The 14,346-nt window shown below is 45.9% G+C and overlaps 1 protein-coding gene across 5 annotated transcripts in view; it reads left to right on the forward strand.

Moving 5' to 3' along the window:
* Positions 1-7,253, forward strand: part of FBXO34 (F-box protein 34) — a 73,166-nt gene extending 65,913 nt beyond the window's left edge. For 4 of the 5 annotated variants that reach the window (XM_081124215.1, XM_081124216.1, XM_081124217.1 and 1 more), the window contains exon 3: positions 4,037-7,253. In XM_081124215.1, coding sequence (XP_080980341.1) covers positions 4,047-6,173 — 2,127 coding nt within the window. In that variant the 5' untranslated portion in view covers positions 4,037-4,046 and the 3' untranslated portion in view covers positions 6,174-7,253. Of the gene's footprint in view, positions 1-3,788; positions 3,849-4,036 lie in introns of all 5 variants that reach the window. The other variant, XM_081124219.1, reaches the window with a different exon arrangement.
* Positions 7,254-14,346: the final 7,093 nt, after the last annotated feature.

Genomic DNA, 14,346 nt, shown 5'->3' on the forward strand with positions numbered 1-14,346 from the left:
GGCCTGCTCAGCCACCTTTGTTACCATCTATCTCACTTAAGGAGACCACTCTCCATCCAGTTGCTGAAGCTCTTAAGATGAGGACCCATCCTTAACTCCTCTCCTTCAATCTCCATGTATAATTAGTGGCTAAAATCCTGCCCCTTCTTTCTTACTAATCCGTTTGTTGTTTTCATGACACCTTAGCTTGGACTCTGGTTATTTCTCACCTACCTCCATTTTCCAAAAGCACCATCTCCTTCAAACCTCTTAGGACTTCATTTATCTGCCTTCAGTGCTTATTTAGCTTAGAAAATCAAGGCTTCTCTGACCTCTTTCTACACCCACAAGACTGAGCTTGATGCTGGTGGTCCCCTCTTCCCCCTTTCATGCACTCCTTCCTTCTCTGTATTCCTCCACTTAGTACTCCCCCCACGTCTCCCAGCACCCTTACTATCCTTATAACACAGATCACATTCTATTGTAATTGCCTATTTACTATTCTGTTTCCTTAAAGGCAGCTGTTAGGTCTTATTCGTAATTGTACCAGTAATACCCAGCCCAGAGTGTTTAGTAAATTTTCCATAATAAATGGATAGAAGGCAATGGGTGGCAGTTAATATGAAAAAAATTGAAACTGTTATGTTAGTTTTATGGTTCTGGATGCCTTACCATTTGTATCTTAAAGTGATATGATTGGTCTTTGCTCACCTGTTCTGTGGTAATGGTTCTGTGAACAGGCTTCCAAAGTGTGAAGTATGGTACTAGGACAAAGCAGGAGTGGAGCTGATAGGCTGGCTGGGGTGGGCTCCACCACCTGGCGTTTCGGGGAACGTCGCGCTTTCCTCTGGGTGACGGCAGTATAGCAGAGGTGAGATGTCTGTATAAACTCGGGCAGGTGTACTAGGGAACATTTTAGTGACTTGGTGATTGAGTCAGGGAGGAGTGACTCAACTTTCTGGACTAGGTACTTGTAATTATTAACTAGCTGTGTTGATTTTGAGATTCTTTTTGACATCCAGGTGAGTATGTCTACTAGGCAGGCAATAGGATATGAAGTTTGGGAGAGCACACCACTGGAGAGTCATCAGTTTGTGGTCATTAAAACTACAAGAGATCACTTAGATATATGGTGTGCGTAACTGGTCTATCAAAACAAAGTACTCTGAGGAACACCAATTAAAGGGCCGGCGAAGAAGAGAAGAGAGCTGGGAAAAAAACAGTGTCAAAGAAACTGAGGAGTAGGAGTTGAAGAGGAAATTTGGCAATAAAAAGGCCATAAAATTTTTTCTGCTTTAAAGAGAAAAACAAGAAAATGGGTCTGTCTTTACCCAGCTGTCAGGATGAATGCTTCAGTATGGACTGTCTGCTTTGCTTTTTGTTGGGTTCCACCTCACCTCTGTTGAGGCAGCCCAGCACCCCAGCCCAAATCCAGAACCCTGACACTGTTACATCAGATCTAACACAGGACCTTTAAAGTTCCGTCCAAATTAATCTAAGGTTAAAAACAGATTCTGGGCCCAGTCCCAGAAATTCTGATTCACTGGACCCTGGGATCTTAAATTTTTACAAGGACATTTCTGAACGTCTCAGGAACAATAATGTGTAGGTAGGTGCTATAACCCTGCATTTTATTTAATTGCAAGAGAGCAGGACTTTATTATGGTGAACTTTAAAAATAAAATTGTGATAAAGAGATTGGCAACCATGGAAACCTGGCTAGGGCTTTCTGCAGTGCCTGTTGGAGGGAGGTAGGTGGGGGTGGGGAAAGTGCCACCATCTGGTGTAATCTGTTAGACATTCAAAGTTTTTATTTTATGGACCTTTGCAGCAGATGCCCTTGGTGCTCTGCTAGTATCGGTGTGGTCGACCACTGATTTCAACCAGAACCCAGAGTTCTGCAGTTTCTCACTCTTAAGTCTTGCCAGCACAGGGCCTTCTAGGCTTGCAAAGGAAGGGGAGAGGTTAATATGCCAAGCAGTCTTCAACCAGTTGGGAACTCAGGCCTAAATGTTCTGTCTCCCTCAGGGCACCCATAGAATTGTCCCCCATCCTCCAGCAGTCACCCTGATTGCATCAAATGATTTTATTAGCTTTTCTCCTTTCCTCCCTTCTGTTCCCTGGGACCATCTCCTATTTAATCCTGCTATAAAACCTTATCTATTAGCAATGTGTCATTTGAGCTGACTTTATAGGTTAATAAATGCAAACAGAATCCTTCTGTTTCTTCTTAATGTCCCTGTCTATCAATTTAGCACCTAAAATAATGTGTGGGGGAGGAAGGTGAAGAGAACATATTGTGCAATGCAGAATGGTACACACATTGCTGAAGTTTAAATTTATCCACAGACATTCTGTAATAAGATCATTATGTGAGAATGTATTGGATTTTTCAGCAAAATCCATGTTTCATTTTACTTACAAGTTGAAGGGATATGAAAAAACCAGAAAATTGTTGACACAGAGATAGCACTAGATAGGCCTCTTTTTTTCATTTATCACTTATTAATTTATTTTATTCATATATCTTCATCATGTTCTTGAAGAATTCTGGGTGGTTCTTTTATAAGACCAAATTATAGAATATATAATAGAAAACTACTAAAAATGTTATCATGCGGAAAGGGGAAGATAGGATATAGATTCCCAAAGATCAGAAACAAAGATCTGTTTCAGGGATATCTTTTAAGATACTTTGTGTGCCTTAAATGCAAGATTTCTCTTTACCTAGCTAGAAAATACTCATATCCACATTTCTTCTTTTAGCTGAGACTGGACTCTAGGAATTAAAAGTTGAAATGAAAGGTAAACTTGTTCTGGATGATCACTTTCTTGATGATTAAAGCTGATACCTGAAAGCAGTTCCCAGAGGCTGCCACATTGTAGGCACTCTGTAAAGGTTATGAAGCAAATGAGAGAGGAATATGCTGAATTGCCCAATATGTATGTCTTAGACTAGTGTCCCCATGAGTGAGAGTAGGTGAAAGTCCATGTTCTTGGACCACTCTTGCCTCCCTGCCCCCAACCTGAGACCACAGATGTTTATTAAACCTGCAGATGGTCTGTAGATTTATTTTGTAGGAGATCAGGCATCCCTACAGAACACTTTCCTGTATAGCAGTGGGCTATTTTGACATATAAATTGATGAGATCATTGGATAGATAATCTAGTATTCTAACCCTTCAGTTAATGTTTCAGTGCAGATTCAGAGAGGAAGTGATTTGTCCAAGGTAAAATCACCCTGTGTGGTTAATTAGTGATATGGCAAGGACTAGAACTCAGGTCTCTGCATGTAATCATTTTTTTGTCTAATTTTTTAAATGGCTCCCATCTCTATCCCAGGTCAGGGAACAAAACAAGGCACTGTTTTTTCGAACTAGTTCCAGATGCTTTTTAGAATTAATAAAGATTATAGGTTCTAGATTTGATTTTTAATACTTGCCAAAAAATTGGCAGTTAAGAGCTTATACAAATAGATTATTTAGAAAATCAGGACTAATAGATGGGCAAAGTACATAAACAAGTGAAAAGTTAGAAACATCTAAATATTGAATTGTGGGAATAGCTTAGAAAACAATATAGGAATTTTGATAGACTTTTGCAACCAATAAAATGTTAGCTGCAATGACTTAGAAATAGTGTTACTCTACTAGGAATTCTGGATAGGTACCTTTCTTGTTTTCCTTTTCTCCTATGCTCTGCCTTTTACTTACTGGGATATATTCAGGATGTTCAAATTTCTTTATTTTAAACACTAATTTTATGTATAGAATGTTGACTAAATGTCAGTTTTCTGAAATTTTCTCAGTCTGTTTGCTGAGTCTGGAATTCACCAGCTTACCTTTTGGCCTATACACCATGGAAAATGGTTAGTTTGCTTTTGTTGTTCTTGATTCATACATTAAAAACCATCTGAAATGAGAGTTGGTAAAGATTTAGTGAACTGATGATAGAAAGCGTTTTTATTCCTTGCTAGAACCATCTGAGTGAAAGTTAAAAAAACTTGCCTAAAAACAAAGTCAGTATCGTAATCAAATGTGTATTTCTTTTCTGTAGAGCCTCTGTTATGCACCTGAAACCATATTGGAATCTGCAGAAGAAAGCACAACCTCTGGAAATTAGCAAGGAAACTCTGAGAACTCCCATGAGCCACCAAGAGGCTATAAATGAAGAAAAATGCAAAGCTAGCTACATGAAATCAAGTGTCTTTCCTTCCACCTCTCCTGGTAAAGCATCATCTCGAAAGCCTTTTGGGGTCCTTTCTCCAAATGTTCTGTGCAGCATGAGTGGGAAGAGTCCCGTAGAGAGCAGCTGGAATGTTAAAACCAAGAAGAACACAGCGTCTGCGACAATCCACCAGGGCGAAGAAGGGGACGGGCCGCTTGATATCTGGGCTGTGGTGAAACCAGGAAATACCAAGGAGAAAATCGCATTCTTTGCAGCCCACCAGTGTAGCAGTAGGGTAGGATCTATGAAAATAAAAAGCTCCTGGGATATTGATGGGAGAGCTACTAAAAGAAGGAAAAAATCAGGGGATCTTAAAGAAGCCAAGATACAGTTAGAAAGGATGAGGGAAGTCAACAGCAGAGGCTACGAGCCTGAGCCTTTTGCGTGTGGCATTGAGCACTGTTCTGTGCATTACGTGAGTGACAGTGGGGATGGTGTCTGTGCTGGGAGGCCTCTGTCGGTCATACAGATGGTTGCCTTCCTGGAGCAAAGAGCCAGTGCTGCTCTGCTAGCCAGTTGTGCAAAAAACTGCACTAGCGCACCTGCCGTGGTGAGGATTTCCGGGCAATCCAGAGGTGTGCCCCCAGTCTCTGAGCCCCTTTCTGCCCTGGGAGCTTGTGAAGAACCCACAGAAAGGGGAAATCCTGAGGCTGGGGAACCCCAGAGTGAGCCAGTCCGTGTCCTCGACATGGTAGCCCGGCTGGAGTCTGAGTGCCTGAAGCGGCAGAGCCAGCGTGAGCCTGGGAGCCTCTCGAGGAATAACAGCTTTCGGCGAAATGTAGGCCGGGTGTTGCTTGCAAACGGCACTCAGGCTGATGAAGGCAAAACAAACAGAGGCACTTTGGAGGCACCTGACACTCAGGTGAATCCTGTGGGGTCTGTACCTGTGGACTGTGGCCCGTCAGGAGCTTCTCTTGAGGGGAAGCAGGCCTGGGATGGGGCTCCTAGGGGCTGCCCCTCATTGCCAGCAGGCGTGAGTTTCCACATGGGTAGTGCAGCATTAGAGCCAGATCAGCACACTGCTGTGCAAAACAGCAATAGGTATGACATAGAAATGACAGAGGAACTTGAACCACCTTTTTCTCCTCGAACCTGTCCCCAAGCCATTGAGTTGCCCACAGATGCTGTTGATTGTATGAGTAGAGAGCCCGTGCCACAAAATCCTGATCAGCGAAGAAAAGAATCTGTGTGTATTAGCATCATTGTGTCCAAGGTGGAGAGAGACCAGCCTTCTGGTGTAAAGTCCTGTGAAGACCCACTTCCAGGGAGGCTGTTTTTTTTGCCACCTGGTCAGCACCAGTTGGACTGTCCCCAGTTGAATGAAAGCACAACACAGGAGTCTTCGGAGGCCAGCCAGCTCGAAGATGCTGCTGAGGGTGGCACTGCATCTGAGGAAAAAAGTGTTTCAGCGGATTCACTTGTCCCAGCGCCAGCCTCTCCTGTGGAAAGTACAGTACCGGTGTTGGAGGCCTCCATTTGGAAGAAACAGGTATCTCATGACTTTCTGGAGACCAGGTTTAAAATCCAGCAGCTTTTAGAGCCTCAGCAGTACATGGCTTTCCTGCCCCACCACATTATGGTGAAAATCTTCAGGTTACTTCCCACCAAGAGTTTAGTGGCTCTTAAATGTACCTGCTGCTATTTCAAGTTTATCATTGAATACTACAACATCAGGCCAGCGGATTCTCGCTGGGTTCGAGATCCACGCTATAGAGAGGATCCTTGTAAGCAGTGCAAGAAAAAATATGTGAGAGGGGATGTGTCCCTGTGCCGGTGGCACCCCAAGCCCTATTGCCAGGCATTGCCCTATGGGCCAGGGTACTGGATGTGCTGCCACCGCTCTCAGAAGGGCTTCCCTGGCTGTAAGCTGGGCCTTCATGACAATCACTGGGTCCCTGCTTGCCACAGCTTTAATCGGGCAATCCATAAGAAAGCAAAAGGGACTGAAACTGAAGAGGAATACTAAAGTGTACGTGAGAGGCGATAAAATGGCTGGTTTCTAAAACTGCCAACCACCACCTAGACGTACCTTTCAAGTGAGCGTTGCCTCTCAGAGCCATCACTCTAGGAGAATCTGTACCTATTCCTTCAGGACTGCCATTGCTCAGGCACTTGTTAATTTACAAACTGTACAAGAAAACTGGTCTCATTATTTTATAGTGGCACCCCACATTGATCCAAGGTGGAAGCCCACAGTTTGATTCACTTGGCTGTGACTAATCATGCCTGTTTTCCCAAATCAAATCCATCCTCAGAGGACGAAGATTTGCCACCATTAAGGACGGTCAGAAAAGTTCACTGCAGACTGTGCAGGCAGTCCCCCAACAGGGGTTCCAGAAAGGTTTTGAGCACTGGCAGACACCATGTTTGAAATAAGTGAGTAGTGTCCTATGAAAAGAACAGCAGCAGTCATGGATGAGAAGTATGCTTACAAAGGAAAAGTCGGGCACCTTACCCTAGGCCTTGTATGCTTGATCCTGTGAGATTGATGTTTGTGGATGGAGATGGCTTTCTTGCCCTGTGGTGTTTACAGTGTATATAATGGTTGTGTTTTCACAGGGCTGTGAACGTGCACATTAAACCTGAGCGCCTTTACCTTAGATGAGTGCTTTTGGCCCCTCTGTAAATAACTATTAAAATCCAGTTGTGTATAGTGGACAGCTGACAGAAAACATCACCACAATGCAGCTAGGATAGTGTTGCGGCTACAATTGTGTGTTGTTGTTTTTTATTGTTTCAGATTTGTATATCCTGTATAAAATATGAATGTTTCACAAATAAACTATGAATGTTTTCTGTATAATATATGAATGTTTCTGAGAAAAAATTCTAAATAGTTAAGAGGTTAACCTGTTGAAAAGATACCAAATAATGGTTTAACTGGACAACCTTAAAATTAGCATAGAGAACAATCCTTCATTATATTTTAGTGATTCAACAAGAGTGAGAGATTATATAGTCAGATTATAACATTCTTGTCTACCTTATTCTGTCTGGTTACAAATTTTTTTTTTAATTTCAATAAAAACATGCATCTTAAATGGAACCTGAGTTGCAGATTTTTTCCCCTCCTTTTTTGAAGTCACAAAGAAAGATGCTGTAAATTGAGTTGTAAGAATTAAAAACTATTTTTGAATTATTATGGAGAGGGGGAGAGAATTTTTTTCTGCTACTGAAAAGAGACCATCATAGCTAACATAACAAGCTTACAGTTGTCAACCCTTTAACACTTACTTGGAGTTTGTCGTCTGCCCAACACCCCCTGTATTTCCTGTTGGCTGAGGTATTATCTGACATTCTTACAGCTTGTCTGGGCATAATTAGTTAATCGTTCAGAAGTCAATGAGGATGTATCAGGCCTGTGTTCATGTATTGCTTGGTGGGGCTGGGAGGTATGCGCCCCCAAAAGCGGCTGTGAAGATCTAAAAACTAGGTGGCTTGAAACCAAGTACCCACCAAAAACCTTTGCAACCTGTGTAAGCTCCAGGCTATGCGGAAGCCGTGGCAGATGACCTGGGAGGGCTGTGCTCTGATGGTCCCAAAGGAACAAGGTGGGAAGGTTGAGTAGGCTTTAGCCAGGCCTGCCAAGCAGAGGGACAGCACTGGAGCTGGGGTCACCTGTGGCTGAGGCGGTGGGTGGCCACAGAGCAGCTTCCAAACTGGAATCCACTTTGGTTCCTCTGCCCTTATCCTTAGGGAGTATCTGCTTCTCCCTGAAGAGAGGGTCCTAAAACTGCAAAGTGTTTCTTGATGCTGAGCAGTCCTGCCTTCGTCAGACACATGACAGTGACATCTCTGATAGGCTGGAGCCCGCAGCTTGCTGATTGTAACACAAGGCCTGAGGAGAGGCTGAGAACAGCTTACTTTCTGGTCTTTGGCTACTCAGGAGGCCCTTGTGGCATTCTGTCCTTTCCCCATGAGAAGCTCCTGCTGACATCCGCACACCAGGAGGAGCTGTTGAACTGGTACCACGGTCTGACTTTGGTCATCGGCAGCAAGAACGAGAAGAATCTTACAAATTCCAGAACCCAGGGTACTTCAGGGATAGGTCAGGGTCAAGAGTACAAAACCAAACAAGACACAGAACCCTTCTTGGTTTGAAGGGTCATTTTGTAGGCACCACTGCACTCGGACCAGCCAGGGTCATTTTGTGTTTGCCTGGGACCAGGTTGTTTGACCAGCTCTTAATCAGGAAACCAAGTCTGACCCAACTGAACCTCTGCGGAACCAGCCCCTCCAGCACAGATTTGGGGATTTGCGGCTGATAAGCTCGGTGCTTTGTCTATGGCCAGACGCTTATCAAGGTTACAGCTCTGCAAACATGGCTCTATGTTGTTTTACTTTCCCACTGGATTTTAGTAAAGTTATCAGTGTCCTTCCTCATGACTCACCCCAGCTGAGGTATGTTGGAAATGCTTATTTTTCTGATTAAAAAAATTTCAGTTACAGTTAATATACAATATTGCATTAGTTTCAGGTGTAAACAGTGGTTAGACATTTATATAGCTTATGAAGTTATATATAACTTGTTTATAGGACTATGAATGTTGGAAATGCTTTTCAACCTGAGAGTCCCCTGGGCTGAAGTTTCCAGTGCTTGTCCTCCCCCCCTGTGGTTTGCTCTAAACCTGCAGTCTCCACAGGCCTTCCTATTAGGTTTGTTGTGATTCCGAATTTAGGATTAAGGGAGATATGCACATACAGGACTTAGAGTACAGCTTGGTGTGTGGTAAGTGCCCAGTAAGTTAGCTGTCCTTGTTACTGGCTCTTGGTTCTACATAGCCCAGGGTGGACACACAGGATAAACAACACTCTTGCTTGGTTTTCCCAACTCAGCCATTCCGGATCTGGTTTTCATGTGGGACGCAAAGCTGCGACTCAGGATGGAACTGACCTGGAGCAGAGGACATGGTAAGAATTGCCCAGCCCCACCTTGGCATGCTGTTCTCCCCTTAGAGGCTGCGGCAGGACCCGGTTCCCAGTGCTGTCTGTGTGAACATCGGAGGACTTGGCAGGTGGCATCAGAGGGTAGCCCCTTCGTTTCTCCCCTTAGGAGAAAGACACTGTGCTTCAGAGCCCCCTAGTGCCAAGCTGGGGAACCAGCCCACTTTTTTCCTGCTACAGTCGCACGCTACCTGCCTTTCTACACGTTGCTTGTAAGAGGATACCATGTGGGCATCAGATCCTAGCCCCTTCTCCCTCCCCCGCTCAAATAAAGAAAACTGCCCCATAGCTTTTGCTCAGAGGCTGTGATACATGTGACCTAGTTTTTATCTCCCATCCTTCACTTAACCATTTGGAAGAAAAACCAGAACCAGAGTGTGGAAGAATCAGAGAGCATCTTCCCCATCTCTGGGGAGGTTGGCTTTGTCCCTTGCCCAGTGGAGGAGATACCAAGGAAGAGACCAATTGGAAATGGACAGAGGGCTATGATTAACAAGTTTTTCCGGGCTTGTCGAAATGACTTGTCTTTACAATAGCCATATGAAAGGATCACTCAAAATTGACCACACCCCCTGCCTTAGTGCCTTAGCACGCGGATAGCTCTGCTCAGGAGGCACCTTTGGGACCGCCATCTCATCCTTCCCACTTGGCTTGGCTGGGTGCACCCTGCGCATCCACCACTGCATCCCCCTTTTTGTATCTGGACTTCACTCTGGGCTCAGAGAGGGCAGCTTGCTCATGCCATCCCCAGTGCCTCATACACTGTACATGCTGTGTAAAATGTTTATACTCCCCTCTAGTGACCATCTTAATGTGAGGGGTGCAGGCAAGTTCTTACGGCCCTGGGCTGTACTTAATTTCCATCTGGTATGAGAGCCCTGAAGGGGAGATAAAGGGGTCCAGGAAGATCGTCTCCTTTGGCCACAGCTGGTGCCATGGGAACGCTCTTGGTTAGGAATGCTCCACGGCAGCCCGAGGACTTCTGCTGGTAATGGTCTGTGCATTTGGTGTGATCTGGGCTCTGTTGGTGCCAGTGGCTCCCTTGGCGGCAGACTGCTTTGGGCTCCTGACTGCAGAAGGTCAGGGTTACACCTGATGTAGGAGTTCCCTTCCTGGGCACTGTCCAGCCACCCCTTCTACCTGGAACTTTTCAGGGTCTCCCTGCCAACCTTTTTGGACTGGCCCCGGCACTGTTATTAAATGGCCATTCCCAGGCGTTTTCCATGGCTTTAGTTGCCTTCACTACCTCTTCACTCAGCAGACTGGCTATTGGTCCTCTCCATCCCATAGCCTGCCACAAAAACCAGGAGAGAGTAAAGCCAGTCTGCACCAAAGCCATTCTTGCTGTGTACCACAGACTGCACCAATAGCAAGAGCTGACGTTACCAGCTTAGTGTGTCAGGGACCGCTCTCCTTTAAGTGCAGTCTGCTGTGCTCAGCACCTGACACTTAGGGAATCTGACAGTCTCTTTCCCTGTTTTTCCTTTGGGTTCAAACAAGCTGGTGTTGCAATCTCTGAGTTGGTGAAAGTACCTGTGGGGGAAATGTGCAATCCCTTTTATTGACATGCATGACGTTCCTAAAGTTGGGGCCATAGCCAGTGTTTGCACAACCTCATGGAAGAGTAAACATCACTGTGGTTATGCACCCTTGGGTGACTTCCAGCGTATTTATAGCTAACTGGCTTACGTGAAACCAGTTAGGCAGCACCCCAATTCTAGATGGTTTGTTTGATCTTGGTGTTATTTTAGAGGAACCGCACCTCTGGAGTTGGTGGCTGGGAAGGGAGTGGGAGCAGAAAGATGGCAAACGTACACTGCAACAGCCCCTGCGAGGGGCGATAGCACAGAACAGACATCAGAACAAATTAATCTTGGGTCTCTTTGTCTTTGATTTTTTGGATTAAGGTGGGTTATAAAAAGGTTAAAAATTAGCAGATTCTACTAAATTTTGCTTTTCTCTTTGGAATGATAAAACACAGCAGGGATTAGTTTCCAAAGTTAGCGACTTGGGGGGAAATGACATACAGCTAAAATTACTCTTGGAAATCCTGTGTGTCCATCACGCAGTAGATGATAAATACAGTGGTGCCAAGTTTGTAAGTCATGTGTGATGGGATACTCTGGCAGAGTGACTTGTTGTGTGCAGAAACAGACTCAGAACACCAGAGCCCACCTGCTAGTTAATTGACATAGAATCACCTGTGGTATTTAAATTATTTCCCTCCTGTTTGCCCCCAGCCCCATCAGAGGGTCAAACAGTTGCTTTACAAACTGTAGTTTTCAGATGTCTAGTATGAAGAGACTGATGCATTTCTTAAAAAAACTTCAAACTCAGTTGCCAATTAGTAAAATGTAGAGCAAGGTTGTATTTAAACTGTCAGTTGCCTGCCCAACAGGTTAGATACTCTGCACAACTGAGTGTTTGAGGTCTGGTGGGAGGGTATGGATGGAGCCCCATCCCACTTCTGGGGCTGAGCTGTGGGCCTTCCTCACCAACCCCTCTACGTAACATAGGCAGCTAAGTGGGGTTCTGCTACAGGCTGTGTGGCTGCCACAAACAGCTCTTCCATCCCAGCCCTCACCGACTGTCCTAAGCAGAGATGGTGACTTGGCTGCCTAGCACCCAAGCTGGACCTCTCACATGACCTTTTCCTTTTTTTTTTTAATTTATCTTTATTGTTGAGAGTATTACAGGTATACCATTTCCCCCCCCCAACTGATCCCCTCCACTTCCCTCCCACCCCCTTCCCAGGCCTTCACCCCGTTATTAACTGTGTCCAGGGTTATACATATAACTTCTTTGGTTAATCTCTTCCCACCCTCCACCCCCCTTTCTTCTTCCCTCTGAAATATGATCGTCTGTTACATGTGTCAGTGTCTCTGGATCTATTTAGTTCATCAGATTCTTTTGTTCATTAGCTTCTTGTTAAAGAAGACCCTTCAACATTTCCTGTAGTGCTGGTTTGGTGGTGGTGAACTCCTTTAGCTTTTCCTTGTCTGAGAAGCTCTTTATTTGACCTTCAATTCTAAATGATAGCTTTGCTGGGTAGAGTAATCTTGGTTGTAGTTCCATGTTTTTCATCACTTTGACTATTTCTTGCCACTCCCTTCTGGCCTGCAAAGTTTCTGTTGAGAAATCCATTGACAGTCGTATGGGTGCTCCCTTGTAGGTAACTAACTGCTTTTCTCTTGCTGCTTTTAAGATTCTCTTTGTCTTTAACCTTTGGCATTTTAATTATGATGTATCTTGCTGTGGGCCTCTTTGGGTTCCTCTTGTTTGGGACCCTCTGTGCTTCCTGGACTTGTAAGTCGATTTCTTTCCCCAGGTAGGGGAAGTTTTCTGTATTTATTCAAATAGGTTTTCAATTCTTTGGTCTCTTTCTTCCCCTTCTGGCATCACAATAATACGAATGTTGGGCCTCTTGAAGTTGTCCCAGAGGCTCCTTATACTATTTTCATATTTCTGGATTCTTTTTTCTTTTTGCTCTTCTGGTTGGGTGTTTTTTGTTTCCTCATGTTCCAAATTGCTGATTGATTCTCAGTGTCCTCTACTGTTGATTCCCTGTAAATTATTCTTCATTTCAGTTCTTGTAGCCTTCATTTCAAATTAGTACTTTATTATCGATTTTCTCAGTTATTTCCCTAACAGTCTGCTTAAACATCCTTATAACCAAAATTCTGAACTCTCTGTTAGCTTGCTTGGCTCTATTTCATTTAGTTCCTCTTCTAGAGATTTCTTCTGTTCTTTCCTTTGTGACATGTTTCTTTGCCTCCACATTTTGGCTGCTTTAGGTGTTTGTTTCTATGTATTAGGTAGAGCTGCTATGTCTCCTGGAATTGGTAGAGTGGCTTTGTGTAGTAGGTGTCCTGTAGGGACCAGTGGCTCAGCCTCCCCAGTCACCTGAGCTGGGCCTTCCAGGTGCTCCCCTGTGTGGGCTGTGTGCACTGTCCTGTTGTAGTTGAGTCTTGGTTGCTGTTGGCGTCACTGGGAGGAACTCACCCCCAGGGATCAGGATTTACTTCAGTGGAGCTTTGGTGTTCACCAAGTGCACCCCTTGAGTGTGTCACTTGTGGATGTGGTAGGGTTGTAATCCAGCCTGGTCGAGTCTGACCACCAAGGGCACTGTCTCTGGGGCCTCCTGGGAGGTGCAAAGTCAGCCTGTGCCAGTGCCTTGCCCAGGGCCACCCAGTATGAACTACACAGCAAAGCATAGTTGGCTGCTACTTGTGCTGGGCTTGGGGGTGTCCAGGAGAGGCCAAGCTATGAGCCAGTGCAGGCTGCCGCTAGTGCCAGGCCTGGGGCCACTTATCAAGCTGTGTGGGGCCCGCTGCTGCTTGTTTGAGAGATTTTAGGAAAGTCCTAAGCATGAGGCTCAAGAGGCCACTTGCACAGAAAAGCCCCTGGAAATGGCCTGGATGAGCTGCAGGTGGGGAGGGGCGGGGCCTCCGGGAATCACGGGGCGGGGCCAAAGGTGAGAGTCAGGTGCTGGCGACTCAAATATGGCGCCTGCCTGCCGGCTGTGTGGGGGGAGGACTCGCCAAAGGAGCCATGGCCTCTGCCAGCCCTTCTGCCTGGGAGGAAGCCGCCCCTCCACCTCTCGCCCGGATCTCAGGCAGGTTAGTTCCTCCCCGAGTGTCCCAGGTCCTTTCAGGCCGCTGCCCGGCGCTGGGCTCAGAGGGAGCGTCCGAGTGAGTCCGTGCCGGGCCCTTTAGGAGGAGCTGCTGGGGCTCCCGCAGCCTCCGCCACCCTCAGGGACAGTCCCCGCTGGTTTCACAGCCCGGAGTTGTGGGGACGTCTCTTCCCGGCCTGGAGCCCTGGGCTGGGGGCCTGCTGTGGGGCCGGGACCCCTCCCTCCTCCGGGTTTCAATCGCAGCACCGGGTGTGGGCCTGCCCCATCTTTGTGATTCAGCCCCATCTGCCCGCATCTGCGCCCCTCCAACTGGTCTCGGTGCTTCTTCAGGTCCCTGGTTGTGGGGCTTCTGTGCAGCTAGATTTCAGGAGGCTCAGCGTGATGGTGGTTCTGTATTTTAGTTGTAATTTTGATGTGGTTGCGGGAGGCAGAGGGTGCAGCTGTTGCCTACACCGCCATCTTGTTCCTCTCCCGACTTTTTCCTTTTTGATGACCAGTAAGTAGTATCGTTTCCAGGCCTCTCAACTTGCTTCCAGTCTGTGCTCCAAAGAGCTTTTTACTC

Source organism: Miniopterus schreibersii (assembly GCF_964146895.1).
Source record: "Miniopterus schreibersii genome assembly, chromosome: 1".
In the NCBI taxonomy this organism is placed as follows: Eukaryota; Metazoa; Chordata; class Mammalia; order Chiroptera; family Miniopteridae; genus Miniopterus; species Miniopterus schreibersii.